At 41.0% G+C, this 19,774-nt stretch overlaps 1 protein-coding gene across 4 annotated transcripts; it reads right to left on the bottom strand.

Annotated features, from left to right (window-relative positions):
* Positions 1 to 1,230: 1,230 nt before the first annotated feature.
* Positions 1,231 to 19,537, bottom strand: LOC131572562 (ubiquitin carboxyl-terminal hydrolase 44-like). Of its 4 annotated transcripts, none has more exons than XM_058825812.1 (6): positions 19,266 to 19,537; positions 12,384 to 13,892; positions 4,599 to 4,797; positions 4,024 to 4,132; positions 3,024 to 3,229; positions 1,231 to 2,624 (listed from the first exon to the last, which is right to left on the bottom strand). In XM_058825812.1, the coding sequence occupies exons 2-6, from the start codon at positions 13,809 to 13,811 to the stop codon at positions 2,425 to 2,427; spliced, it is 2,142 nt and encodes a 713-aa protein (XP_058681795.1). In that variant the 5' UTR covers positions 13,812 to 13,892; positions 19,266 to 19,537; the 3' UTR covers positions 1,231 to 2,424. The 4 variants fall into 4 exon arrangements, with proteins under 4 accessions (XP_058681795.1, XP_058681793.1, XP_058681794.1 ...); XM_058825810.1 differs by lacking the exon at positions 19,266 to 19,537 and adding an exon at positions 19,034 to 19,158; XM_058825811.1 differs by lacking the exon at positions 19,266 to 19,537 and adding an exon at positions 18,953 to 19,073.
* Between the last annotated feature and the right edge of the window lie 237 nt (positions 19,538 to 19,774).

Here is a 19,774-nt window from a genome sequence, read left to right as displayed (position 1 = left end):
GACACAAAGCAGGAGGAGTGGCTGGTAAGCCAGCTGGGGGCACTGCCACACAAGGGGAGCAGGACAGGCTTAGGAAATGAGACAAGAGGAACCTCATGCAGTTCTTCAAGTGGAATCACCACTCCTGCTCCTGGGCAGGAATCACAGGCTGGGTGGGAAGCAGCTGCCCAGAGAAGGACTGGGGGTAGAAGCTGTCCATGAGCCAGTAATGTGCCCTTATGGCAAAGGAAGCCAACAGCTTTAATCTGGTTAAAGGGCGCGGAGCTACTTACTACCTGAACTAGCAGAAGCTGTGGAGAAGTGCACCTGAATTAGCTCATCCTTGTGGTGGACTGCACTAATCATCTCTGCTCTCCCCCCTGCCTTGAGTCAGAGGACTAGAACTCTTTCTCCTCCCCTTCTCTTGTTCTACCCAAGAGCAGCAATGGGAAGAAAATTGGATTTGCTTTTGTAAAGCTAATGATGTCTTTCAGAGAAAGCCTTGAGACTCGAAATCTTTGCTGCAATGCAGGAGAATAGTTGGAAGCACAGCCTAAGCAATTTTCCTAGTCAAGATGGCAGGGTAAGATTCCACCTAAGGGACTTGAGTATGTGCTTAATAGTGATGATTGAGACTAATAAACTCTCACACCCAAGTTGTTCTCTACATGTCCAAGGACACTCTTCCATTAATGCTTGAGTCTCTGACAACCCCTATGGATCTCTTAAGAGATGTGCTTGGAGAAAAAAAAAGTATCAGAAACCTGAAAGGCAAATTTTCTGAACTATCTGTAAGTAGAAAAAAGTGTTTAAATTACGTTCATTTCCTCACCAGCAAGGATAGCAAAGTATTTGAAAGTCTGAACAGTCATAACAAGTGCATTTGTCAGATCACTCACTTCAGCACACCTTTTGGCTAAAAAAAAAAAAAAAAAAAAAAAAAAACCCATAAAAAAGCCAACCAATCAAAAAATTCTGCAAACCAACACTTGAACTGTTTTGCACACTTAATTATGATGAGTACAAGACCAAGAAGTTTGAGATCTGAGGCTGCCATGTGCTTGCTATGATATGGCATCTTTCAGAAACAGAAATGATAGCAGAAGTCATTAATAAAACCAGCTGTTAAGTCACTGACAGATGCACAAAGCGGTTGTATAGTTAATGCCTTAACTCCCGTTAGACAAAATCTTAATAATAATTTTTAAAAATGTAATGATAATGTAGGAATTGATTCCAGTACACACATGCTTTTCTGTCCATATCACGGCATTTTATTGAGGTATAAATTTTGCAGAAGATGAGGTAACAATTTGCATAGGACTTACACAAAATAACTTCACAATTAAAATGTAACTGGCATTAACTACTGTATGTGGAGGATTGATAATTCCTGCTTGTTAAATTCTCCTCACTGCACAGTTCTGTTAATGCTAGTGGTAGGACCATGTAGTATAAGGTACAGCAGTTGTGGGTAATGAAACCAGACTGAGAATGCTTTCATGCAAACATTGCAGCTGCTTCTCATCAGCTGTTTGTTCAAGGATGACTGAGAGACAATGCTTGCTACAGCTTAAAGTGAGCTGGTCCAATTCAAGAAAAGGGATGCTAATGTTCTTGTAGCAATGACAGTGGGGTGAGTGTGGTTTTATTTTTGGGGGGGTTACTGAGTTTTTTACTTGTTTGTTTAAGAAAACTTTTTAAACTTTTGGAATAAAAAAGCCCCTGGCTGTTAAATTACTTTGAATTTGGCACTTAAGTTTTAAGTTGTCAGGTTTGTTAAGGCTAAAACATGCAAGTCTTGATAAAGATACATTCTTGTGTTATTAAACACTCCTCTTACATACTTACATGAAAATAACTTCATGCTCTATTCCCTCAAGTTCATATTTTAAGAAATTCTATCAGTGTATCTTTAGATAGCCATCCAAGCTTGCAAAATAATTTCATAGAAAGTTGCCTACGAAAAATTCAGTTACTATTTGACGTGTTTTAACATTACTTGCTGGTGAATGTCAATATTCTAAGACCTAGTAGCAATTCCTGCAAGACAGTAAGGATCATGGTATCATTAGAACTATACTATAAAATGTACACAAGCATATACAGAAAATTAACCAGAAAAATATCAGTTGCCCATTGAAGTAAATTTTCTAAACCAATTCAAAAATATTATCAAAATACAAAACCAGCTTAAAAAAATAGCCTGAGGTAAAAGTTAAATGCACATAGCAATCTCTTCCTTAAAAAAATAGCTGTATTGAAATTCTAGGTACTTAGAAAGTTACTTATTGTCAATAAAAACTTTTGCTAACCATTATAAAGAGTACTTCAACTAATACAAAACTATATAGACATTGAGAAAGTACAACTGTACTTCCTTTTAAAAATACATAGTAATGACAATTTAAACCTTTACCATACACACAGTTAACTGGCTTTGGATTAGCTGCTACTGTTGTCCATGGAACAGCCAGCTAATTCTGTGTGCTGCTGACTTTCAGCTGTGCTAGGACAGGGGACTCTACCATGTCCATTTGCCTGAGTAAGTCGTTGGCTGTAAAACAAAATGTAGGCTTGAGCCTTGCATACTTCTTCCATAGTGCACATGTTGAGTTTCGAATCATTGCAGTGTACCCAAAATCCTATGATAAGGAAATATATCAGAAAAAAAATGTCATCAGGACACTCATTTTAAGTAATTGCATCATATTTAATAATTAATTAGTGTTTGGTCCTGTTTAATGAGCTGTGTACAAACAGTAAACTGTTCCAGTTTACTGAAATATATCTGGTTTATTTACCTCAATGTTTTAAAAGCCCAGCTTAGCTTCCTGAGATTTACAAGAGATTTTATAGCTAGAACACATTGAACAAGGCAATACAAAAACTGAACTGCTGGTCTACAGAGCTGCACTTCTCACTCCAGACAGGTCAGCTACAATGGATTCCCTTTTGCTTTTGAGAAAAGACAGTCATTGTACCAGTTTAGAATTAGGAACACCCCTTTCTCCCTCATTGCTCATTTCCCAGCTGGTTCCTACCTCCTTCAGAATTGTAGCAGTAGGCAGTGTAGTGCCCTGAGCCAAATCCTTTCCCGTGATGCATTACCACAGCGGACAAGTCGTAGATGAAGCAGTCAGGCAGGAGAGACTTGAGGGATTCCCTGCAGCAATAAGGCTCCATGTTTAGCATTTGATCAAAACTAACATGTACACCAATCTTCTCACGGTGATTGCGTCCTGACCACCTGGAACGTTAAATGAAAACTTACGTTTTTTTTTAAAGAAAGAGCACAGCATTCTGAATTGTGTTTGAACATAACATAATATTTTCACTATTATTCTGTGCATAAAATAAATGTTAGGGTTTTTTTCCCTAGGCTTCCTCTTTCACTTCTTTATTTCAAGGCCTTTTAAATGTGTCTATGGTACCTACTGTTCTCATTTTCTGAAGTATCCATCTTAAGATCTGTGCAGTGGTGAGTAGGAAGTATTTCCCACCTGTTACACCTCTTTGGTATTTCTCATTTATTCTATCTCATTTTCAGTTTCCTTTGTAGGAGGGACAGATGGTACTGATGTTGGGCTATGAGTTCACAGAGATGCAGCGTCCACTTCCCTACTCTGAAGCTAAATGTATTTATGTATGTGGATATAGGAAGGTTGTCTGAGACTTCCACTGAATATAGTTCAGGTTTGTGCATTAGTGGTTATGAGCATCCTACTCTACCTCAAGTTATCACACAATTAATTTTTACCAAGAGTTCAGAGCAAGGTTAGTAGATTTTGACCAGAAACAAGGATAAAATAATTTTGGTACTAAAGTAGCAAGTATCTGAAATCCAAAAAGTTAATTCCCTACTTATAACTAACATATTTTACTGATGTTCCAAGTGAACAAGAAAAAGAAGTTTCTAGTAACTATTTCTCACCATACTAGTAAAGGAAATGAAACTGATGCTGAAAAATATTGATCCTAAGCAATGGTAGAGCAAGACTGAATCGGTCAGTTTGCAACACTTTTTGTAGTGGTTCTACTTACCTAAACCGTTTAAGGTGTAATCTGAGAACCTGAGGTAGTCGACACACCATAAGCTGCTTCTGAGCTTCTGTGAGTATAACTGGTTTAGAAGAAAACTTCCTTCGTTTTGCTGAGGTCAAACACACAGTTACACAATACAAATCTTGGTAACAGCCTTGTATTTCAGTCTAAGGTTTGTCCACAGAATTTGTGTGGACCCAAATATCTATATGCCTCCTTAAAAAGGATACACTCTAAGAGCTGTTTTGCAAGGTTTATTTTATGATGCAAGTGAAATATACTTGTGGTCACTTACATTAGTCACCTTAATTTAAAAAGGTGATGGCTTCTTCAGCTGGGAGTACTAGAAACCCCATTAGTGTGTCATGAGACTGTATCTAAAATGAAGCATCACACTTCAAAACATCTTTTGAACAATTTAATCTTCTAGTGGGCAAGTAACAGCTGTCAAGTGACCACAATAGGACATATGAAGGTCTGTGTTCACAGTACACTTCTAAGACTTCTATACTTGCACTATCAGTTTATATTTTACACAGAGAACATATGCATGAGTACATACTGCCTTTACTCACTGTTGCACTGATCACATGCATATATCTTTCCTTCCAAGGCTTCAGTTTCTGTAAACTTGGCCAGCATTTCTGTCAGCAGACATGGATACTGAGACGATATCTCCTTGCCATTGCAGTGATACCTCTCGGGAAACTCCAGGGACAGGTCCCAGAAAGGTTCTATGGTATTTGATTTATTGTCACAGGCAAGACATGTAACCTGTAAAAAAGATATTTCACCAGCTGCTTACACTCAAAAACGTACTTTGCTAAACATGTACCACAACACAGCTCTAAAAAGAGATTCTTTTTCCTAGAGATAACCAAGAGTAACCAAAGACAAGACAAAGCAATTTAACAAGAGAGATGATACACCTAATTTCTTTTCTCTGAAGCAGCATGTCCAAAACTGTTACCACAGACAAGTGTTCTTATGTTTTACTGAGAAACAAAAACAGTGTCAAAATGTTCTGTCTGGGACTGTCCAAAAGAAAGCAGCTGGTGAAGTCTCAGGAGTCTTTTCTCCAAAAGGAAAATTTACATGAGAAATTACAATATAGGTTAATTTTAAAATAATTAAAAATAAATAAAAAACACACACACACAAACGAAAAAAAATAAAAATAATAATAAAAAAAGGAACAGCTGGGGATTTTAAAGTCATATCCTTCTTACTTTGTAAGTCTTCCAGGGAAGCCTGGATTAGGAAGCACACTTCTTCAAAGAAAAATTAACAGGTAAAAATAATTTATTTCTTCTTTCAGTAAGTGGATCCATCGTCACACTAGGGAAAGGACAAGCAGTAAGACAACATAAATAAAATGTAAAGAAGTGAAGTGAGTCAATCTGGAAAATGCAGATACTACAGCAGGAGACAACTAATTTATTATAACATTCAATGCTTAGGAAACTGCTGTTCTATATAAATTCAGTGTAGTTCCCTTCAGTTTGGTTAGTAAGCCTATGGAAGTGTGAAAGTACACTCAAGTTTTGTTCAGATGCTCCTTTGTTTTCCTCTGAAGGTTTGCTGTTAGGTAATTATTCACCCTGCTTTGGTATTTCAATATCATTTATATAAGGATCTATCTGTCATCTCATGTTGTCTTCCTCCTAAGTGTTCTTGTAATTGCACCCAGTAGCTGCGACAGCTTATACTCCATCTCTGCATTAGCCACCTAGTGCTATGTGGATTTGTGTCCCAGCATGAACATTTAGCAGTGCAGTTAGGAAAGCTGTTAACTGCTCTAGGATGAAAATGCCCCTGCCTTGCTCTTAGAAAACAAAACTTCAAGCTTACATGGCAGAAAAGAGGAGTTTCCTCTGTTTTAATTTACACTGTCAGGAGCATCTTTTGTAAGTGCTAATATCTGGCAACATTTCAAAGCCACAAATTATTAGTAATTCAGAGCTGAAATCTAGACATGGGAGACAAAATGGTATGTTTGGCCACAGTTTAAACACACTCCAGCTTAAACTCAGAATGACTAATAAATTCCTGCCATACAAATGGGCAATTTTGTTGGGCCAAAAGTTTATTTAATTGATGAGTTACTTAAGAATTGGTTGTGCATGAATGCACACTTAAGATTAAGGAGCTCAGGATGTAGAACACACATGACCTCAATACAGATAATTTTAACACATTCTGAGATTTTAAATTTAGTGTATTATATTAATAATCTAGGTTAAGATCTTATTTCCCAACTAGCTAATGAGTACTATCCCAGAGAAAAAGAAATTAATAATAGACCCAGCTTCCAATTTTTGCCAGTCAAAAAACCTGATGAACACAAACAGATGGCATAAATCAACTTTTCATCTCATCATGCTACTGTGAGCAAAGCTTATTTGTGGAGTCAAAACCCTGAACTTACATACAGCTGCACTTATTCCTCAAATGCAAGCCAGTCCTCACTGCAGCAGAGTTAAACTCTGGGATTTATGTAGCTGCCAACAGTGCGGTAACCCGACACACCCGGCCAAGCACGCCCAACCCCATCAGCCCCCGTGCGCTCCTTGCTGCTCCTGGACGTGGTAGGAAAGGACAGCCAAGCATGGCTACAACAAGGGTGGAAGTATTTTTCCTAGCCAGGCCTGTGCTTACCCACTGGATTAGTCAAGAAACAGGAGGACTCCCAGCCTACCGTGGAATCCATCTGCACTGGCCTGTCCATTGGCACTGGCTTCACGACATTGCCATTGCTCTTCTTTCTGTCCTAAATGCGACTCCTTTATCTCACACTCCATTATCATTCACACAGTGCCAATGGCACTGTCTGCAATCCAGAAAGTCTGCAACCCAGACTTTCTTTCTCCATGAGAGGAGCAGAAATTGTAAAAACTGTTCAAAAGTTGGTTGAATGAGATGAGATGTTATAAAACACAAAACAAAAATAATCCCAAACATGATCTCAAAGGGTAAAAACTTTATGCATTTGTCCAGTGTAACTTTATATACTATAAAGTATGCACAGTAATAATAGGGAAGTGAGTCTACTCTAGCAATGTGGTTAGTGATGTCTGTCTTTATGATTGTACTTTATAAATTCAGAGTTTGATTCCACCTTCCCATTACAATTCAGAATTGCTATTATAGGAATCTTTAGTGCTGTCATTTATAACAAAGCAAATGAGAAGTTCACATTAGAGCAAAGTAAATTACAGATTTTAACTAGTCTGAAATCTCTACCTTATGTTCTGCCCTGACCACCCTCTCATGCCTCAAAACACGGGTACTAAATACAATTGTTTGGTTAAAGCTTAGTATTCAATCATGGGCCAAAGGCCAGACTGAAAAGAGCTGGATCAAATTGCTTGATTCAAGCTAAGCACTGAGACTACTCAGACAAGCATCATTGTGGCCACAATAACGTGATAGACAGCCACTGCCCTGGATGGCATTCAGTGAAAATGCAGCCACAGAAAATAGTTAACATATTGCTGCAGAAAAAGCCAACTCCATCATCAACTGTTTTGCCTATGTTCCCTGCACTTGCATGGAAGAAAGAAAACTTTTACCCACCTCTGCCCCAACTCTTTTCTCCCCCTTTGTTGTTTTTAAGAAGAGTAAAATAGCTGGTCCCATTTTTGTGCTTTCAGTAGATGAGACATATATATAATGATTAGTAACTCAATTTTTGCACAGGAAAGTAATTGAAGTTGAAGGGGATCTCTGGAATACAGCTACAATGCAGAATTCATATGACAGTCAGCATAAAAAAACCCCAACTGAACTTTGTAGTGATAAGCATACAGCATCATCAAAATTATCTATTTAGCTAAATAACATAAAGCATAACCACAGCTAACTGTGGACTGTGATTCAATGGCCTCTTATAGATTAATTTAAAATGTTACTTTCATCTAGCTGAAAAACAACTTGAAAACCATTTTGTCTGTCAGGCTAAACATAAAAGCACAAAGACTAACACCAAAATATAGAAATCAGTATACATGACATCAGCTGGTTTAAGTGCAAATCTTCCCATTACCTACCTGAAGTTCTTGTCTTTTTAAGTCTTTTGACTTAATACCCAGCAGTACACAGATCACCCTCAGCATTCTCCCCCAAACTCTAACTCCCAGCATACTACCTAAAACTGAAGGCTTTCAAACAACTCAAAAATCACATTTCACCTCTTCTCAGACAATCTGTCCTGAAATATGCTTTAAGAATAGTTTACATACTACACTGGTTAGAACCTACTTCATCACTCTGAGACTTGGCATATTTGTTTCTCTGATGACTGCATGCTGTTATTCTGGTGTGCTGAGCAGGAGCAGGGGGAAGCATTTTGTTCAGATTCCATCCCAAAAATGATCAGGACGAAATGAAACTGCTTAGGAAGTTTTAAGCATGCCCAGAGGTAGGTCCGTGAGGCAGTAATGTGCCCTTATGGCAAAGGAGGCACACAGCCTCTGGAGCTGCATTTGGCAGAGCATCACCAGCAGGTTCAAGCAGGTGACCCCTGCCCTCTCCTCAGCTCCCAAACAGCTGAAGTGTTGGGCCCAGTGCTCAGAAAAAAGGGAGACATGAATATGCTAGACTGAGTCCACCAAAGGGCCAAAGAGTCAATGAAAGGCCTTGGACATATCTGACCTACGACAAAAGGCTGAGAGAGCTGGGACTGTTCAGCCCGGAGAAAGAAACTCAAGGTGGATTTTATCCTTGTAGGAGAATTTCTGCTCATACAATTTCAGAGCACATGTGGCACACAATAAAATCTGCTATTTCAATTTCTACACCTGTCCCCTTCCTTGCTTCATATGGACAAAGTTGAAATAAAGATACTTTAAAAATTGTTGCATACTGTGCTATTTAGTTGGTACCATTTGAAAATAACACAAGCCATAAAACTCTTGAGACAACAGTGAACATACTTGAGCTCTTGAAGTGTAAAGATCTGTCAGCCAGTGTGGGTCAGTTTACCACTGCCACATGAGCTCATAGCACAGGAGTTTCTCCTTCCCCACTGAAGGACTGAGGACAGGAGACAGTAAGTACCTTCCACAAGAGTACAAGCACTGAGGGATTGAAAACAAGTAGGATTTTAATAGACATATTGGGATCTCAGAGTCCCAATGGGTTTGAGAGGTAGGAGCCACTGTCTCCAGACAATCGCTGCAGAAAGACTAGAACAGAGGGGAAGGGTTTTTACACCTACAATGCAAATCTTTACTTCTCTTAGATGTACCAGGTATTGCAGTTTCACAGCCCTGCAAAGTAAAAAGCTGAAAGCCTAAAACAGGTATTAAATTAAATATAAAATAAAAAAACAGACATTACCTAGTCTAGTACTCCATGAAACAGTAACATATTTCAAGTAGCAGATGAAGAAAACGTACTTTAAATCAACTGAGAACACAGCAAAACAAAAACGACTACCTCTTATAAAACATTCAATTGTTTTGACATCACCCAAACCTTTTTCTAGTTATCAAAAAGTAATCTGTGTAAGATTCTCAAACACTCAATTCTCTGCCTTCTTAACCTTGTATCTTAAGTTCAGTTAGTGCTGAACCAGGCAGCACTTCAATAGCAACAGACTGATGGCAAACTCAGGATTATGACTTCCCCTCAAGTTAAATTAGAACTAGAAGAAGGGGGAAAAAGTTTAGCTGCACATGTGAAAGTAATGTGATACCTAAGTAAACACACAGCTTATCAGCACTGTAAGGGATCCTCTGCGTACTTTATCAAGAGTAATTCACAGTGTTCCTGAGGTTTGAAGGTCAGGGAGATTGACTTCATGGCACTTGAGTATCTCACAGAATCAAGTATCTTGAATTTGTATTTTCTGTAAAAATGGCCAGTAAGTATGGTAACATTTTAGGGGTTCTAAAATGGAAGGCAACTGCACATAGAAACATGCTTCCCAGTTCCCCTTTTTCAACGAAGTAAGATGTAACTTAACACTCTAGACTAAAATCCCGTCTTATTTTTAATAAGGGCAGCTGGGAACAGCTCCAACTGTCTTCTAGAGAGAAACTGTAGTACTGTCACAGTATTACATATTACTTTATTTTTATTACTGTATTTATCACAATATTACTTTATCTTGTGGGTAGATAAAGTAAGGCCTGTAAGGACTAAATGTACACTCCTTGCTTTTAAGAGCTAACACTGTCCAAGATGTGATGACACAGCAAGAAGTTTGGGGGTTTTCTTCAGCCCTGCATGGGTGTTTTCTTGCCGTTTTTGTTAACTTCATTAAAGCAGTTCTGACAAATGCCTAGTAAAATCACGATGTAGGAATATTACTGAGGAAAGAAAAATAATTGCCTAACAGAGTTTTTAAAGTTCATGTTTCCATGTGCAAACACCAGGGACTAAATCACCAAGATGACCTAAATATATTTTACAAGGAAGAAATTTAAATCTTCAGGGCTTACCTTTTCCTCATAATATTTATCATGTTCAAAACCACAAGTGAAAACTAAACTAAAAAAAGGAGTGGCAGAAGACAAAGGGAACACTGGGAGGGGTAAAGTGTTGAACAGTCCGTGGGAACTGCCTAGCAAGCCAGGGAAAAATTACTAGATAACAGCCTCAATACTCTTTTCCTTGTTCCTCTCACTTCAGGCATTCTTGAGTTCATCAAGGCTGTATTCTGCACACAGATATGGAGCAGCTGCAGTAAGAGCTCTGTTTAGTCACAGAAGTCACAGGATACCTCAAAAGTGCTTAATTCCCTTTCTGTTTTGCTCAATAGCGTGGAAGTGAGGAGTCTTTTTGTTTTGTATTGGTTTTGGTTTTGTTTGTTTTAGTTTACTCATTAGTGAATTCTCACTACTCCCCTCCTGGTCTCAGGAAGGTGGGAGGGTTTCTAGTCACAAACCTCTTTACATAAAGCTAAAAATATGTGGGAGTAGTTATTACTGAAATGATGCTGTGTCTCTAGAGCCTTGAAAATTCTTACCAAAGCAATGAATCCTGTAAGGAGGTTTGCAACGCAAGCAAACCTTGTCAGTATTCCTAGAAAATGACTTTATTTTCCTGACAAAACTGCTATTTTGGAGAGGAATGGAATTTTCAAACAAAACACTCTTTAATGACATAATATACTAAACACGTCCAGTTGTGCAACACTGACACAAGATACGTACTAGCCAAGGAGAAGAAGTATGCCACAGAAGTGCTTGTACACTGGGCCAGACGGAATAATCTGGTGATCCAGTTTTATTGACAGATCTTACATTTTCCAGTAGTTTCACAAAACCTAAAATGACTGAGGGCTGACATATGCTGCAAACAATCCTGTTACCCTCCTGTGAAGTTTACAGGTATTCTAGCCATAAACAATCCTACCTTAGTCAAAAACCACTTAGATTTCCAGTTTTACATATTAAAACATTAAACCATCTATCAAATAGTCAGAATACCAGGAACAGACATTGTTGTGTTAAGCCTTTTCTTTACACACAATATTCATCAAATGCTTCTGCACTCCCTCAGTAAGATAATCATGTATACAAGAGATCCATTCCAGGAGCCAGGAATTTCCCAACTTCTGTTCTTGCTGCAATGTGGTTAGTTTTTAGATTAATTCAACAGAAACAAGCATTTGTTTGTTCAGTCAGTATTCAGACATTTGTACACACACACTGCTGGGATATGCATAATAGCAGTGAACACACTGAAATACTTAACAGGGAGCTGAAAAGTAGGAAAAAAAACCAAAAAGCAGTCATGCAGAAAGAGGGAAAACCACCATTGCCTCCACCCCACAAATTTGGTTCTGGTGTTGACAGAGCCTTCTGCATCTTTGTGTTGTAATAGAAAAGAAGTATTAGTATTTCTGTACATAAAATCATGACATGCATTTACTCACTGGTAATCAATCTCAAATTCAAGCTATTTAGTGAAATAATATCCTGTTTGACATCCATTACCTAATCAGTTTCTACTTACAGGAGATTAACACCTTTTATCTAGTAGCACTATAGTGATAAGCCAGATACTTAAAATTGTAAATTCTTTGTTCCTTCAAATGAGTTGGTGCTTAACAGCAAATACAAGCATTTCTTGGTAGGTGGAAAGATGCATTTTAAAATAACAAATTTAAGACTTTTATGATTAACAGGTGTATTGGGTTTGAATGGCCTGGTTTTTGGTAGTGGGAGGGCTAGAGGGTGGCTTCTATTGAAACTGTAATATTACTTCTGAAACTGTGTAATATATCCTCACCATCCCTCCTCAATAGTTATAAATGTATAAAGCTTCGAAGTATGTCCATTCCTGAGTGACCAGAGTAAATCCAGAACTAAATCATTAAACACCTTAAAAAAAGTAATCATAAAACATACCTGACTTAATAGCTGTCCATGAAAAATGTTGTTAACCACATTCAAAACCTGCTTTATAAGTTTTCTTTGAGAAGCAGGGATGAGAGCTGGATATCTGGTCCCTGTAGTCTCCAGTTCCTGCTGTACTTTATCCAAAAGTTCACAGAGAAATTCCTGAGCATCTTGTTGGGCATAGCCTCTGAAGGCTGGAATTAGTCTCCACACAGAATGAAGCATGGCAAAAGGAGACACCAGTGCCCATTTGCCAGACCACATAACCTGGAATAGAGTATGCAGCTCGTGACAGAGAGAAATATGCTTTGAACTGGGCTCCCTGGGCTGAATAAGTTCCATGCTTTTTGATGCTCCTCCACTTAATCCAGAGGATAAACTAGGCCGCCTCACAGAATATGATCCCTTTACTGTCTCTTGGTTCTCATTCATGTGTAATGTTGAGGCAGCTATTGACAGGTGTTTAGATGAAGATCTTGTTTTACCATTGGTTGCTGTTGCCAGCAGTTCCTGAGTTTGGTTGAGATCAAGCTTTAAAAAGCATTCTCGGAAAATAAGTAAGTGACTTAATACCTGCAGGACAGAATTCATATAGCATGTGTTTCCCAGGTTTCTCAGTCCTGTTACTCCAGGAGTCACTGTAGGCCTTCGTTTAATTGGAGAGTCACTTATTTTTTTCAATCTCAGTTCTTCTGAGGTATATGTTTCTTTCAACTCTGCCAAAAATGCCATGTTCTGTGACATTTTTTGAGGGCAGGGTTCTGGTTTTGAGGACATTCTAATCTGATTTTGTAAACGACTGCTCTTTCTCGGAGGCATCTTTTCCATCTCTGCTTTCAACTCACGCTTTCGTTCTTGTCTTCTCTTCCTAGCTTTGTCCCTTTTTAGCTCTGCTTCTTCTTCATGTCTTTCCTCTTCCAAAATCCTTTTTCCAGTAGGTGTCAACTCAAGCCACGATCTGAATACTTTGCCAAGGACCGCACGCCGTCGGTGCCAGAGAGCTGTGAACATCCTATCTTCATTCCGAAGCATGGCCTGAGCACCACCGTGTGCAAGGTAGGAATCATCACTTACAGCCATAGAACGCAAAGTCCTCCCACTTCGAGTAGTGCACTCATAGTTTTGACTCTTGATTGCACTTAATGTACTCCGCAGGAGTTTTAAATCACCGGTTGCGTTGTCATTGAGAACATAATCATCGCAGAGATAACAGAAAACATACAGCTCATTTACTTCCAACGCCACCGGGTGGCTGCTCTCCTGAAAGTGCTTTAGTGCATGTTCCTCGATGTATCTTCCACACGCCACATGCGAGCAGCTGAGGCACGCCCACACGGATTCCGTAGTATTGCAGTCCATGCAATGCCATTTCTGAGGATTGAGAATGGAGTGATCTTGGGCCAGTCGCAGACGTCCTACGTGCTTACACTTATCCATTGTTAAAAGTGAAATTGCAGAGATATGCTGGCAAAATGCATCATCCAAACTATTTTCTGCCCATGATATTTCAATCTGCAACTAAAAAAAAAAAAAAAAAAAAGGAAGTTATAGTTCATATATACCCAACTGTATCCCTTTTGCAGGAGACAGTGTATGAAATTCATATTGAGATGAAGATCACTATCATCATCCAGCTGAGTCCCACACTCACACTCAACACCTTCAACAGCAATTCCACCTTCACACTAAATTGCCTGAATACCACTGTTTATATTCCCAGTGTTTTGTGGCTCAGGGCTGAAGCATACTAGCTACACTTTAGGCCTGGTTTGGTTTTTCTTATTAAAGGGCACTGATTCTGTTAAAAGATGTCGTTACTGAGTTCAGATACAAACACAGCTTAAAGTGAGAAAGGCTGCTCAGAGAAGCTGTGGATGCCCCCATCCCTAGAACTGGGATTGGATTTTAAACAACTGGGTCTAATTGGCACACAGCAGGGGATTGGACGACAGGATCTTTATGGTCCCTTGCAACTCAAACCATTCTGTGATTCCAAAATTCTCCTTTTAATTCTACTCCTAAGTATACAGGTGCAGAAGTGCAAAGTTCACTTAAATTTATTATGTTTACACAGTGCCAACAGTTGAGACAAATGAGGCTTTATACAACTGAAACCCCTAATTAATCCATACCTTTAATTAAATCACTCCCCCTCTGTGCTCAGTCAACCCCATTATACCATTTCTATAATAATGTATCTTAAATATCTACATTTTAACACATCATCCTAACACCTCTGAAAGAGTAATTTGGCAAAGCAGAACTTGATTTCTTGAGACAGAAACACCAGGAGGTCTCCCGTCAGTTACCACAAACTTTGTAAAAACTTTCTAATCCAGGTCTTCAAAAGATCACTTAAAAATCTGGCTAGCACTGTCTTACATCCTTTATAAAGTTTTTATTTGTTCAAAGCTGCTGTTTTTGCTTCCTCCTGTAAGATGCATTTACCTAAAATAGTCTCTGATTAGGAAAAAATTAAAGAGACAGTGATTAATTATTGTTTTTACCATTTTCTTTGACTATCTCATTTAGATATAACATCTAGACATAAATAATAACAGTGCTATAATGCATCTGGAAGTGATTACACTTGATCTGGGGCATTTATGCCCACCACATCACTGACCAGAAGGGTCAAAGAGCACACAGCACCAGTGCCATTATGCACAGTACTTGCCAGACGAAACAATGAATTCACCTGAGGAGTTCAAGGCTTTGTCAAATATTCAATCTATGCCAAGTGAGATGAGTTTGCCATTACAAATATATGCTCTGGACCTGGCCTAGGCTATACGGTATCAAGGTCCTGGATTCTATGTTTTACAGGTAAATAAACCATACTACAAAAGTACTCAGTGATTTACACAACTTGGATAGAACAAAAAAAACCAGCTATTAGCCTTAAATATGCCAATACTTATCAATTTCTACAGTTCTGAAACACACAAGAATAGGTTACTCAATATAGAACAGATGTTTAGTGTAAAATAAGCATTAGATAGAGGGAATACTGATCTACAACATGGCACCACTAAGTAAGGGAAACAGGTGAAAGGTTGCAGACGGCTAGAAAAGAAGCTCCAATTTTCATCTGGTACTTCGAGAAAAACTGTTGTTAAAAGATTCAACCAAAAATAGCTTTGTTCAGTTAATTGGTCCATGGCTAGTGCCTTTTAAAATGTTAGAATACAGATACCAACATAAGAGCTGCAATAACTCTCTAAGCACATAATCAGCACCCAGCATTGCATGTGCTGTATAGAATTTATTCTGTAATGAAGAAAAGCTTGAACCAGCTGTAGAGAAACTAAAAAATTGTACACAGTTTTACATGCCCATATTAATCTCTCATTCATTCTGGCTAAGAGTGGCTTCCAGTCCATACTGACTGCACTGAAGAATTTCAGGCACCACAACCCTTGGGGAGCCATTCAGCAGCTCCCAGATCAAGTACCAGCCATAGTGTCTTAAGGGGAGGTTGAGGTCTCTTGTGTGCTGTGGTCAACAGATCACAAAAGTAACAGCTTGCTAGACTTTTTCATCTTGCTTGGACCCATAACATTCATTCCTTCTAAAAGGCAGTCTTATCTGCAGGCTGCAAATTAAGAGTCTTCTACAAATAGTTGTGCTGGTAAGATTGTTTTTTATATTGTCTCTATAAATAAGACCATCAGCATTATCTCATGTCTTCTAGTCTGACAACCTCTTTTCCACAACAAAGTGGAACTTTTGTAACACTGATAAAATTCAGGATAGTAATATGTATGTAAAGTGTGCTGCAATAATTAAATATGGTAGAGAGAATTTTTAAGGGACAAGACTCACGTTTGTGTTTTTGGGCTAACATACATAAATTCTACTGCATAACATATTAATAACAGTCCTTTCCAACAGACCAGAAAAGAACACTAAACCCTGCCTTCCCACAGGGCCATCACACACAGCAATGCTGTCAGAGAGAGGAATCTGACAGCTCAACTCTTTCTGGATTTGTTAAAGTCACGGCATAAACCCTGTGACTTATTTTTCCTTCCTTTTAATACTATATAAGCAGATTATTTTTTTCACACTTTTAGAAACATTCTCAAGACTAAAACTGCTTACATGCCTCAGTGTAAGCAGATACTGGACTGAGGACAAAAGTAGTCCACTGATTTCTGGACAGCCACCGTGTAAATTAGGACTGCACACTCAAGCTCTTCATGCAAAAGCTGCACGATTCTGCGAAAGCGCAAGATCAGCACCTCCAAGGGAAAAATCTAAAGATTCAGCTCCCCCACCAGCAACCAAGCCAGCATGACATTTTCCCACCTACATCGATGAGGGGAGAAAAGAAACAGGCTGGAAGGGGGAGGGGGGAGGAAACATCTTAGCATGGGAGAAGTCTTTGAAAAAAAGAGAAGAAATCAAAGTGCACTTTGGTCAAAAAGACAGCAATATCTGAAAACATTGCAAAAAAGCTTAGAGTACAAAAATGAGATGAAGAAAAATTCAGATGAATGTCAAGCAGCACATTGACATCATGAACGTTTGAAGCACTGAGACTGCACCAACCCACATTTAAAAGCTGTACCTTAGAACCAAAACTTGGCAAAAGATCTCAGGGTAAAAATAGGAGTGATGTGACAGATAATGATGGAAGAAGCCAGAAAAATACTGCATACTCATTCACACACCTGAAAACTGCAGCTGGAATAAAATAGTACAATCTAATACTCCAATGTTAAAATTCCCTAAAGGAAGTTATTCAACCCTAGTTTCTGCATTCTTCTCTCCTGAGGTTCAGTTCTGTGCACACACACAAAGAAACTTTGAATTAGTTGACCAGCACTTCAGAGATCAAGCCCCCCTCTGTGTTCTTACCACAGACCTGAGCTGAAGTAGTAAGCAAAATAACAAGTACTAGAAAATAGAATAGTACTATTGAAAGCATTAAGTTGTCTGGAAACAGAGATATATATACAGAAGTTTTTTTATTGCACCAGTTTCACAAGCTAGAAACAAAGATATATATAGAAAAGGATCTTTTTGTTGTACCATATTTCAACCTTACTGACACACTCATTCCCTTTGTTCCACTCAAGAATGGCTGGCAAAATGTACAATTTTGGGTAATTCATGAGCTGAAAAAGTACTTGATGCCAAACCAACTTAGAAGTCATGAAAATTTATGTTTTTCTTCCATTTCTGTTCCATGGAAAAAAAAAATTTAACAGTTGAAGGGTCATTTTCACATCTGATAAATTTTAAAAATGTAACTATAAATATAAGCAAAATGATGTATTTTACCCTTAGTCACTACTTGTGTAATTAATTGCCTGACACATAAACGAGAAGGCTCAAACATTAGACTAGAAATGAAGTACAGAATTTTACAATAATATATATACACGTGCGTGTGCTCTTGTGCCCCATTTATATTCTGGCTTTTAAATCGGATGACTGTTTACAACAGATTTTCATCAGGTTCAGAGTACCTGCTGAATATCTGAAAACACAGGAATCATGGGTACTTAAACAACTCAGTTTTAGATAACAAATACACTAACTGGAAGGCGGATTACTGCTTTATTGTTTTTTTTAACGAGTTTTCTTTAAGAAAACAACTCAACACTTACGTGCGTAACTTCAAGCTGCAGTACAGTCCTGCAGGCGTAACAATTTAGCCTTGAAATCAAAGCAGCACTTCAAAAAGAAATTTTGTGAATTATTTCCGATTTCCAACAGAACGGCCTTTGACAAGAAACCCCACTAGTGTCCTCTCTTTCGATCCCTGCAGGTCGCCATTTAATTTTTTTTTCTCTATTTTTTTTTATTACCAGCTAAAGAATGTACATGCAAGTGTGCTGCCTAGAAGCGGCCATCTACCCCAGGACACCACAGACAGCGGTACGGCTTTACATTCGACGTCTACTACTGCAAATAACCGCGCGTTTCCTGCAGTGCAGATTTCACGATAAACAATACAGACTGAAACACTTTCAAACACCAAAAACACGGCATTTCTTACTGATCTAAGTTACACTTGACAGTTCTTCCCGCTTAGAAAACCGAGCATCTCTGACTGCTCTGACAGCTCCTGTTCTGACAGCCCCTGCGAGGACGGACACCCCGGCCAGGCTGGCCCAGGGCTCGCAGCCGCGGTGCCGTTCCCACAGGAGGTCCGGCGCTTCCCGGCGCACCGCGACATGGCGCGACTTCGCCTTTGGCCACAACAGCCAGGAGCCGAGAGCAGGGGGCCCTGCTCTCCGCCGCCCTCCGCTCCTCCCCGCGCTCTCCCTCACCTCGACGTCCTCCCGGCCCCTCAGGGACGTGTAAGGGAGCGGGCCCCGTGCACGGGTTCCCCGCCACACACCGAGCGCGGCGGGAAGGCGGCAGAACCCCTGCTGCCCGGCGCGGGTGGCCGGTCCCAGGGTCCCGCTCCCCCGACCCCACGCCGTGCCGTGCCCGGCTCGTCCCCGCGGCAACGAGCGCCTCCTCCTCAGGTGCCACTCCGCAGGCATCGCGCCGCCGCTACCGTCCCTCCCCGGGGAAAAGGCGCCGGTGTCGCCCGCCCCGCGCTCCCCTCCGCCGGGCACCTGCTCCCCGCAAGCCGGCCCCGGGCGGGCTGGCAGCGCCGCCGTGCCGCTGCCGCTCCCGCCCGCCGGTCCCGCACGCACCCTTCACCCGCCGCCATCTTGGGCGCCCCGAGCTGCCGCCGCCTCGGAGCGGCCCCTCCGCGACGTCAGTGCGGCGCGGGGCCGCCCCGCCCGGGCGGGGAGCGCGGCGGGCGGCGGGGGGCCAGAGGGGAAAGGCACGGCGGCGGCGGGGGAGCGCCGCGAACATCCCCGCACTCGCCCACCACCCGCACCCCCGCGGCCGCCCCGGGCCCTGTCGCCGCCCCGCACCCACCTGCCCATCGCCATGTGCCGGCAGCGTCTCTGTCACCAGATTTGTAGTGGCAACCGAAGTCCTTCCCACGTCTCCTCCCACCTCCTCCGGCCTCCCCCGCCCGCCGGGCCGAGCGGGCCGGTCCCGCGGAGCCGGACGCGGGCAGCCTGGTGGGGAGCGCCGCGGGGCCGTTGGGAGCCGGTTCCCGAGGAGCTGCCGCTGCCCCGGCCCGTGCCCGCGGGGCACCTGTTTGCCCTGAGGTGTGTCTGTACCCAGCCGGGAAGAAGCGGGGTCTTGGGCCTCCCAGGAGTGGGTGACCAGATTTCCCTCCTACGTTTTCACCCGTGATTTGTCATCGGTGGCGTCGTCCTTGTCCGAGCGCAGCACAGCCGGGAGCTGTGTGGGCTGAGCACTGCCCTGCACCCCAGGCCTCGCCCGGTGGCTCCCCCGGCTCGCAGGTGCTGCCAGGAGTCATCTCTGGCTTAGGCGCTGCCTGGGCGCGACAGCCACACACCGCACCGGGGATCTCA

Source organism: Poecile atricapillus, chromosome Z, assembly GCF_030490865.1.
Source record: "Poecile atricapillus isolate bPoeAtr1 chromosome Z, bPoeAtr1.hap1, whole genome shotgun sequence".
Lineage (NCBI taxonomy): Eukaryota > Metazoa > Chordata > Aves > Passeriformes > Paridae > Poecile > Poecile atricapillus.
This window is presented reverse-complemented; position numbering and strand designations above follow the sequence as displayed.

Coding starts and splice junctions, on each gene's coding strand:
- LOC131572562 (XM_058825812.1), bottom strand. CDS start 13,811: ATGGATAAGTGTAAGCACGTAGGACGTCTGCGACTGGCCCAAGATCAC. Junction 4,798..12,383: donor ATGGACAGCTATTAAGTCAG/GTATGTTTTATG, acceptor TCTTTTTTACAG/GTTACATGTCTTGCCTGTGA. Junction 4,133..4,598: donor TGCATGTGATCAGTGCAACA/GTGAGTAAAGGC, acceptor GTTTGACCTCAG/CAAAACGAAGGAAGTTTTCT.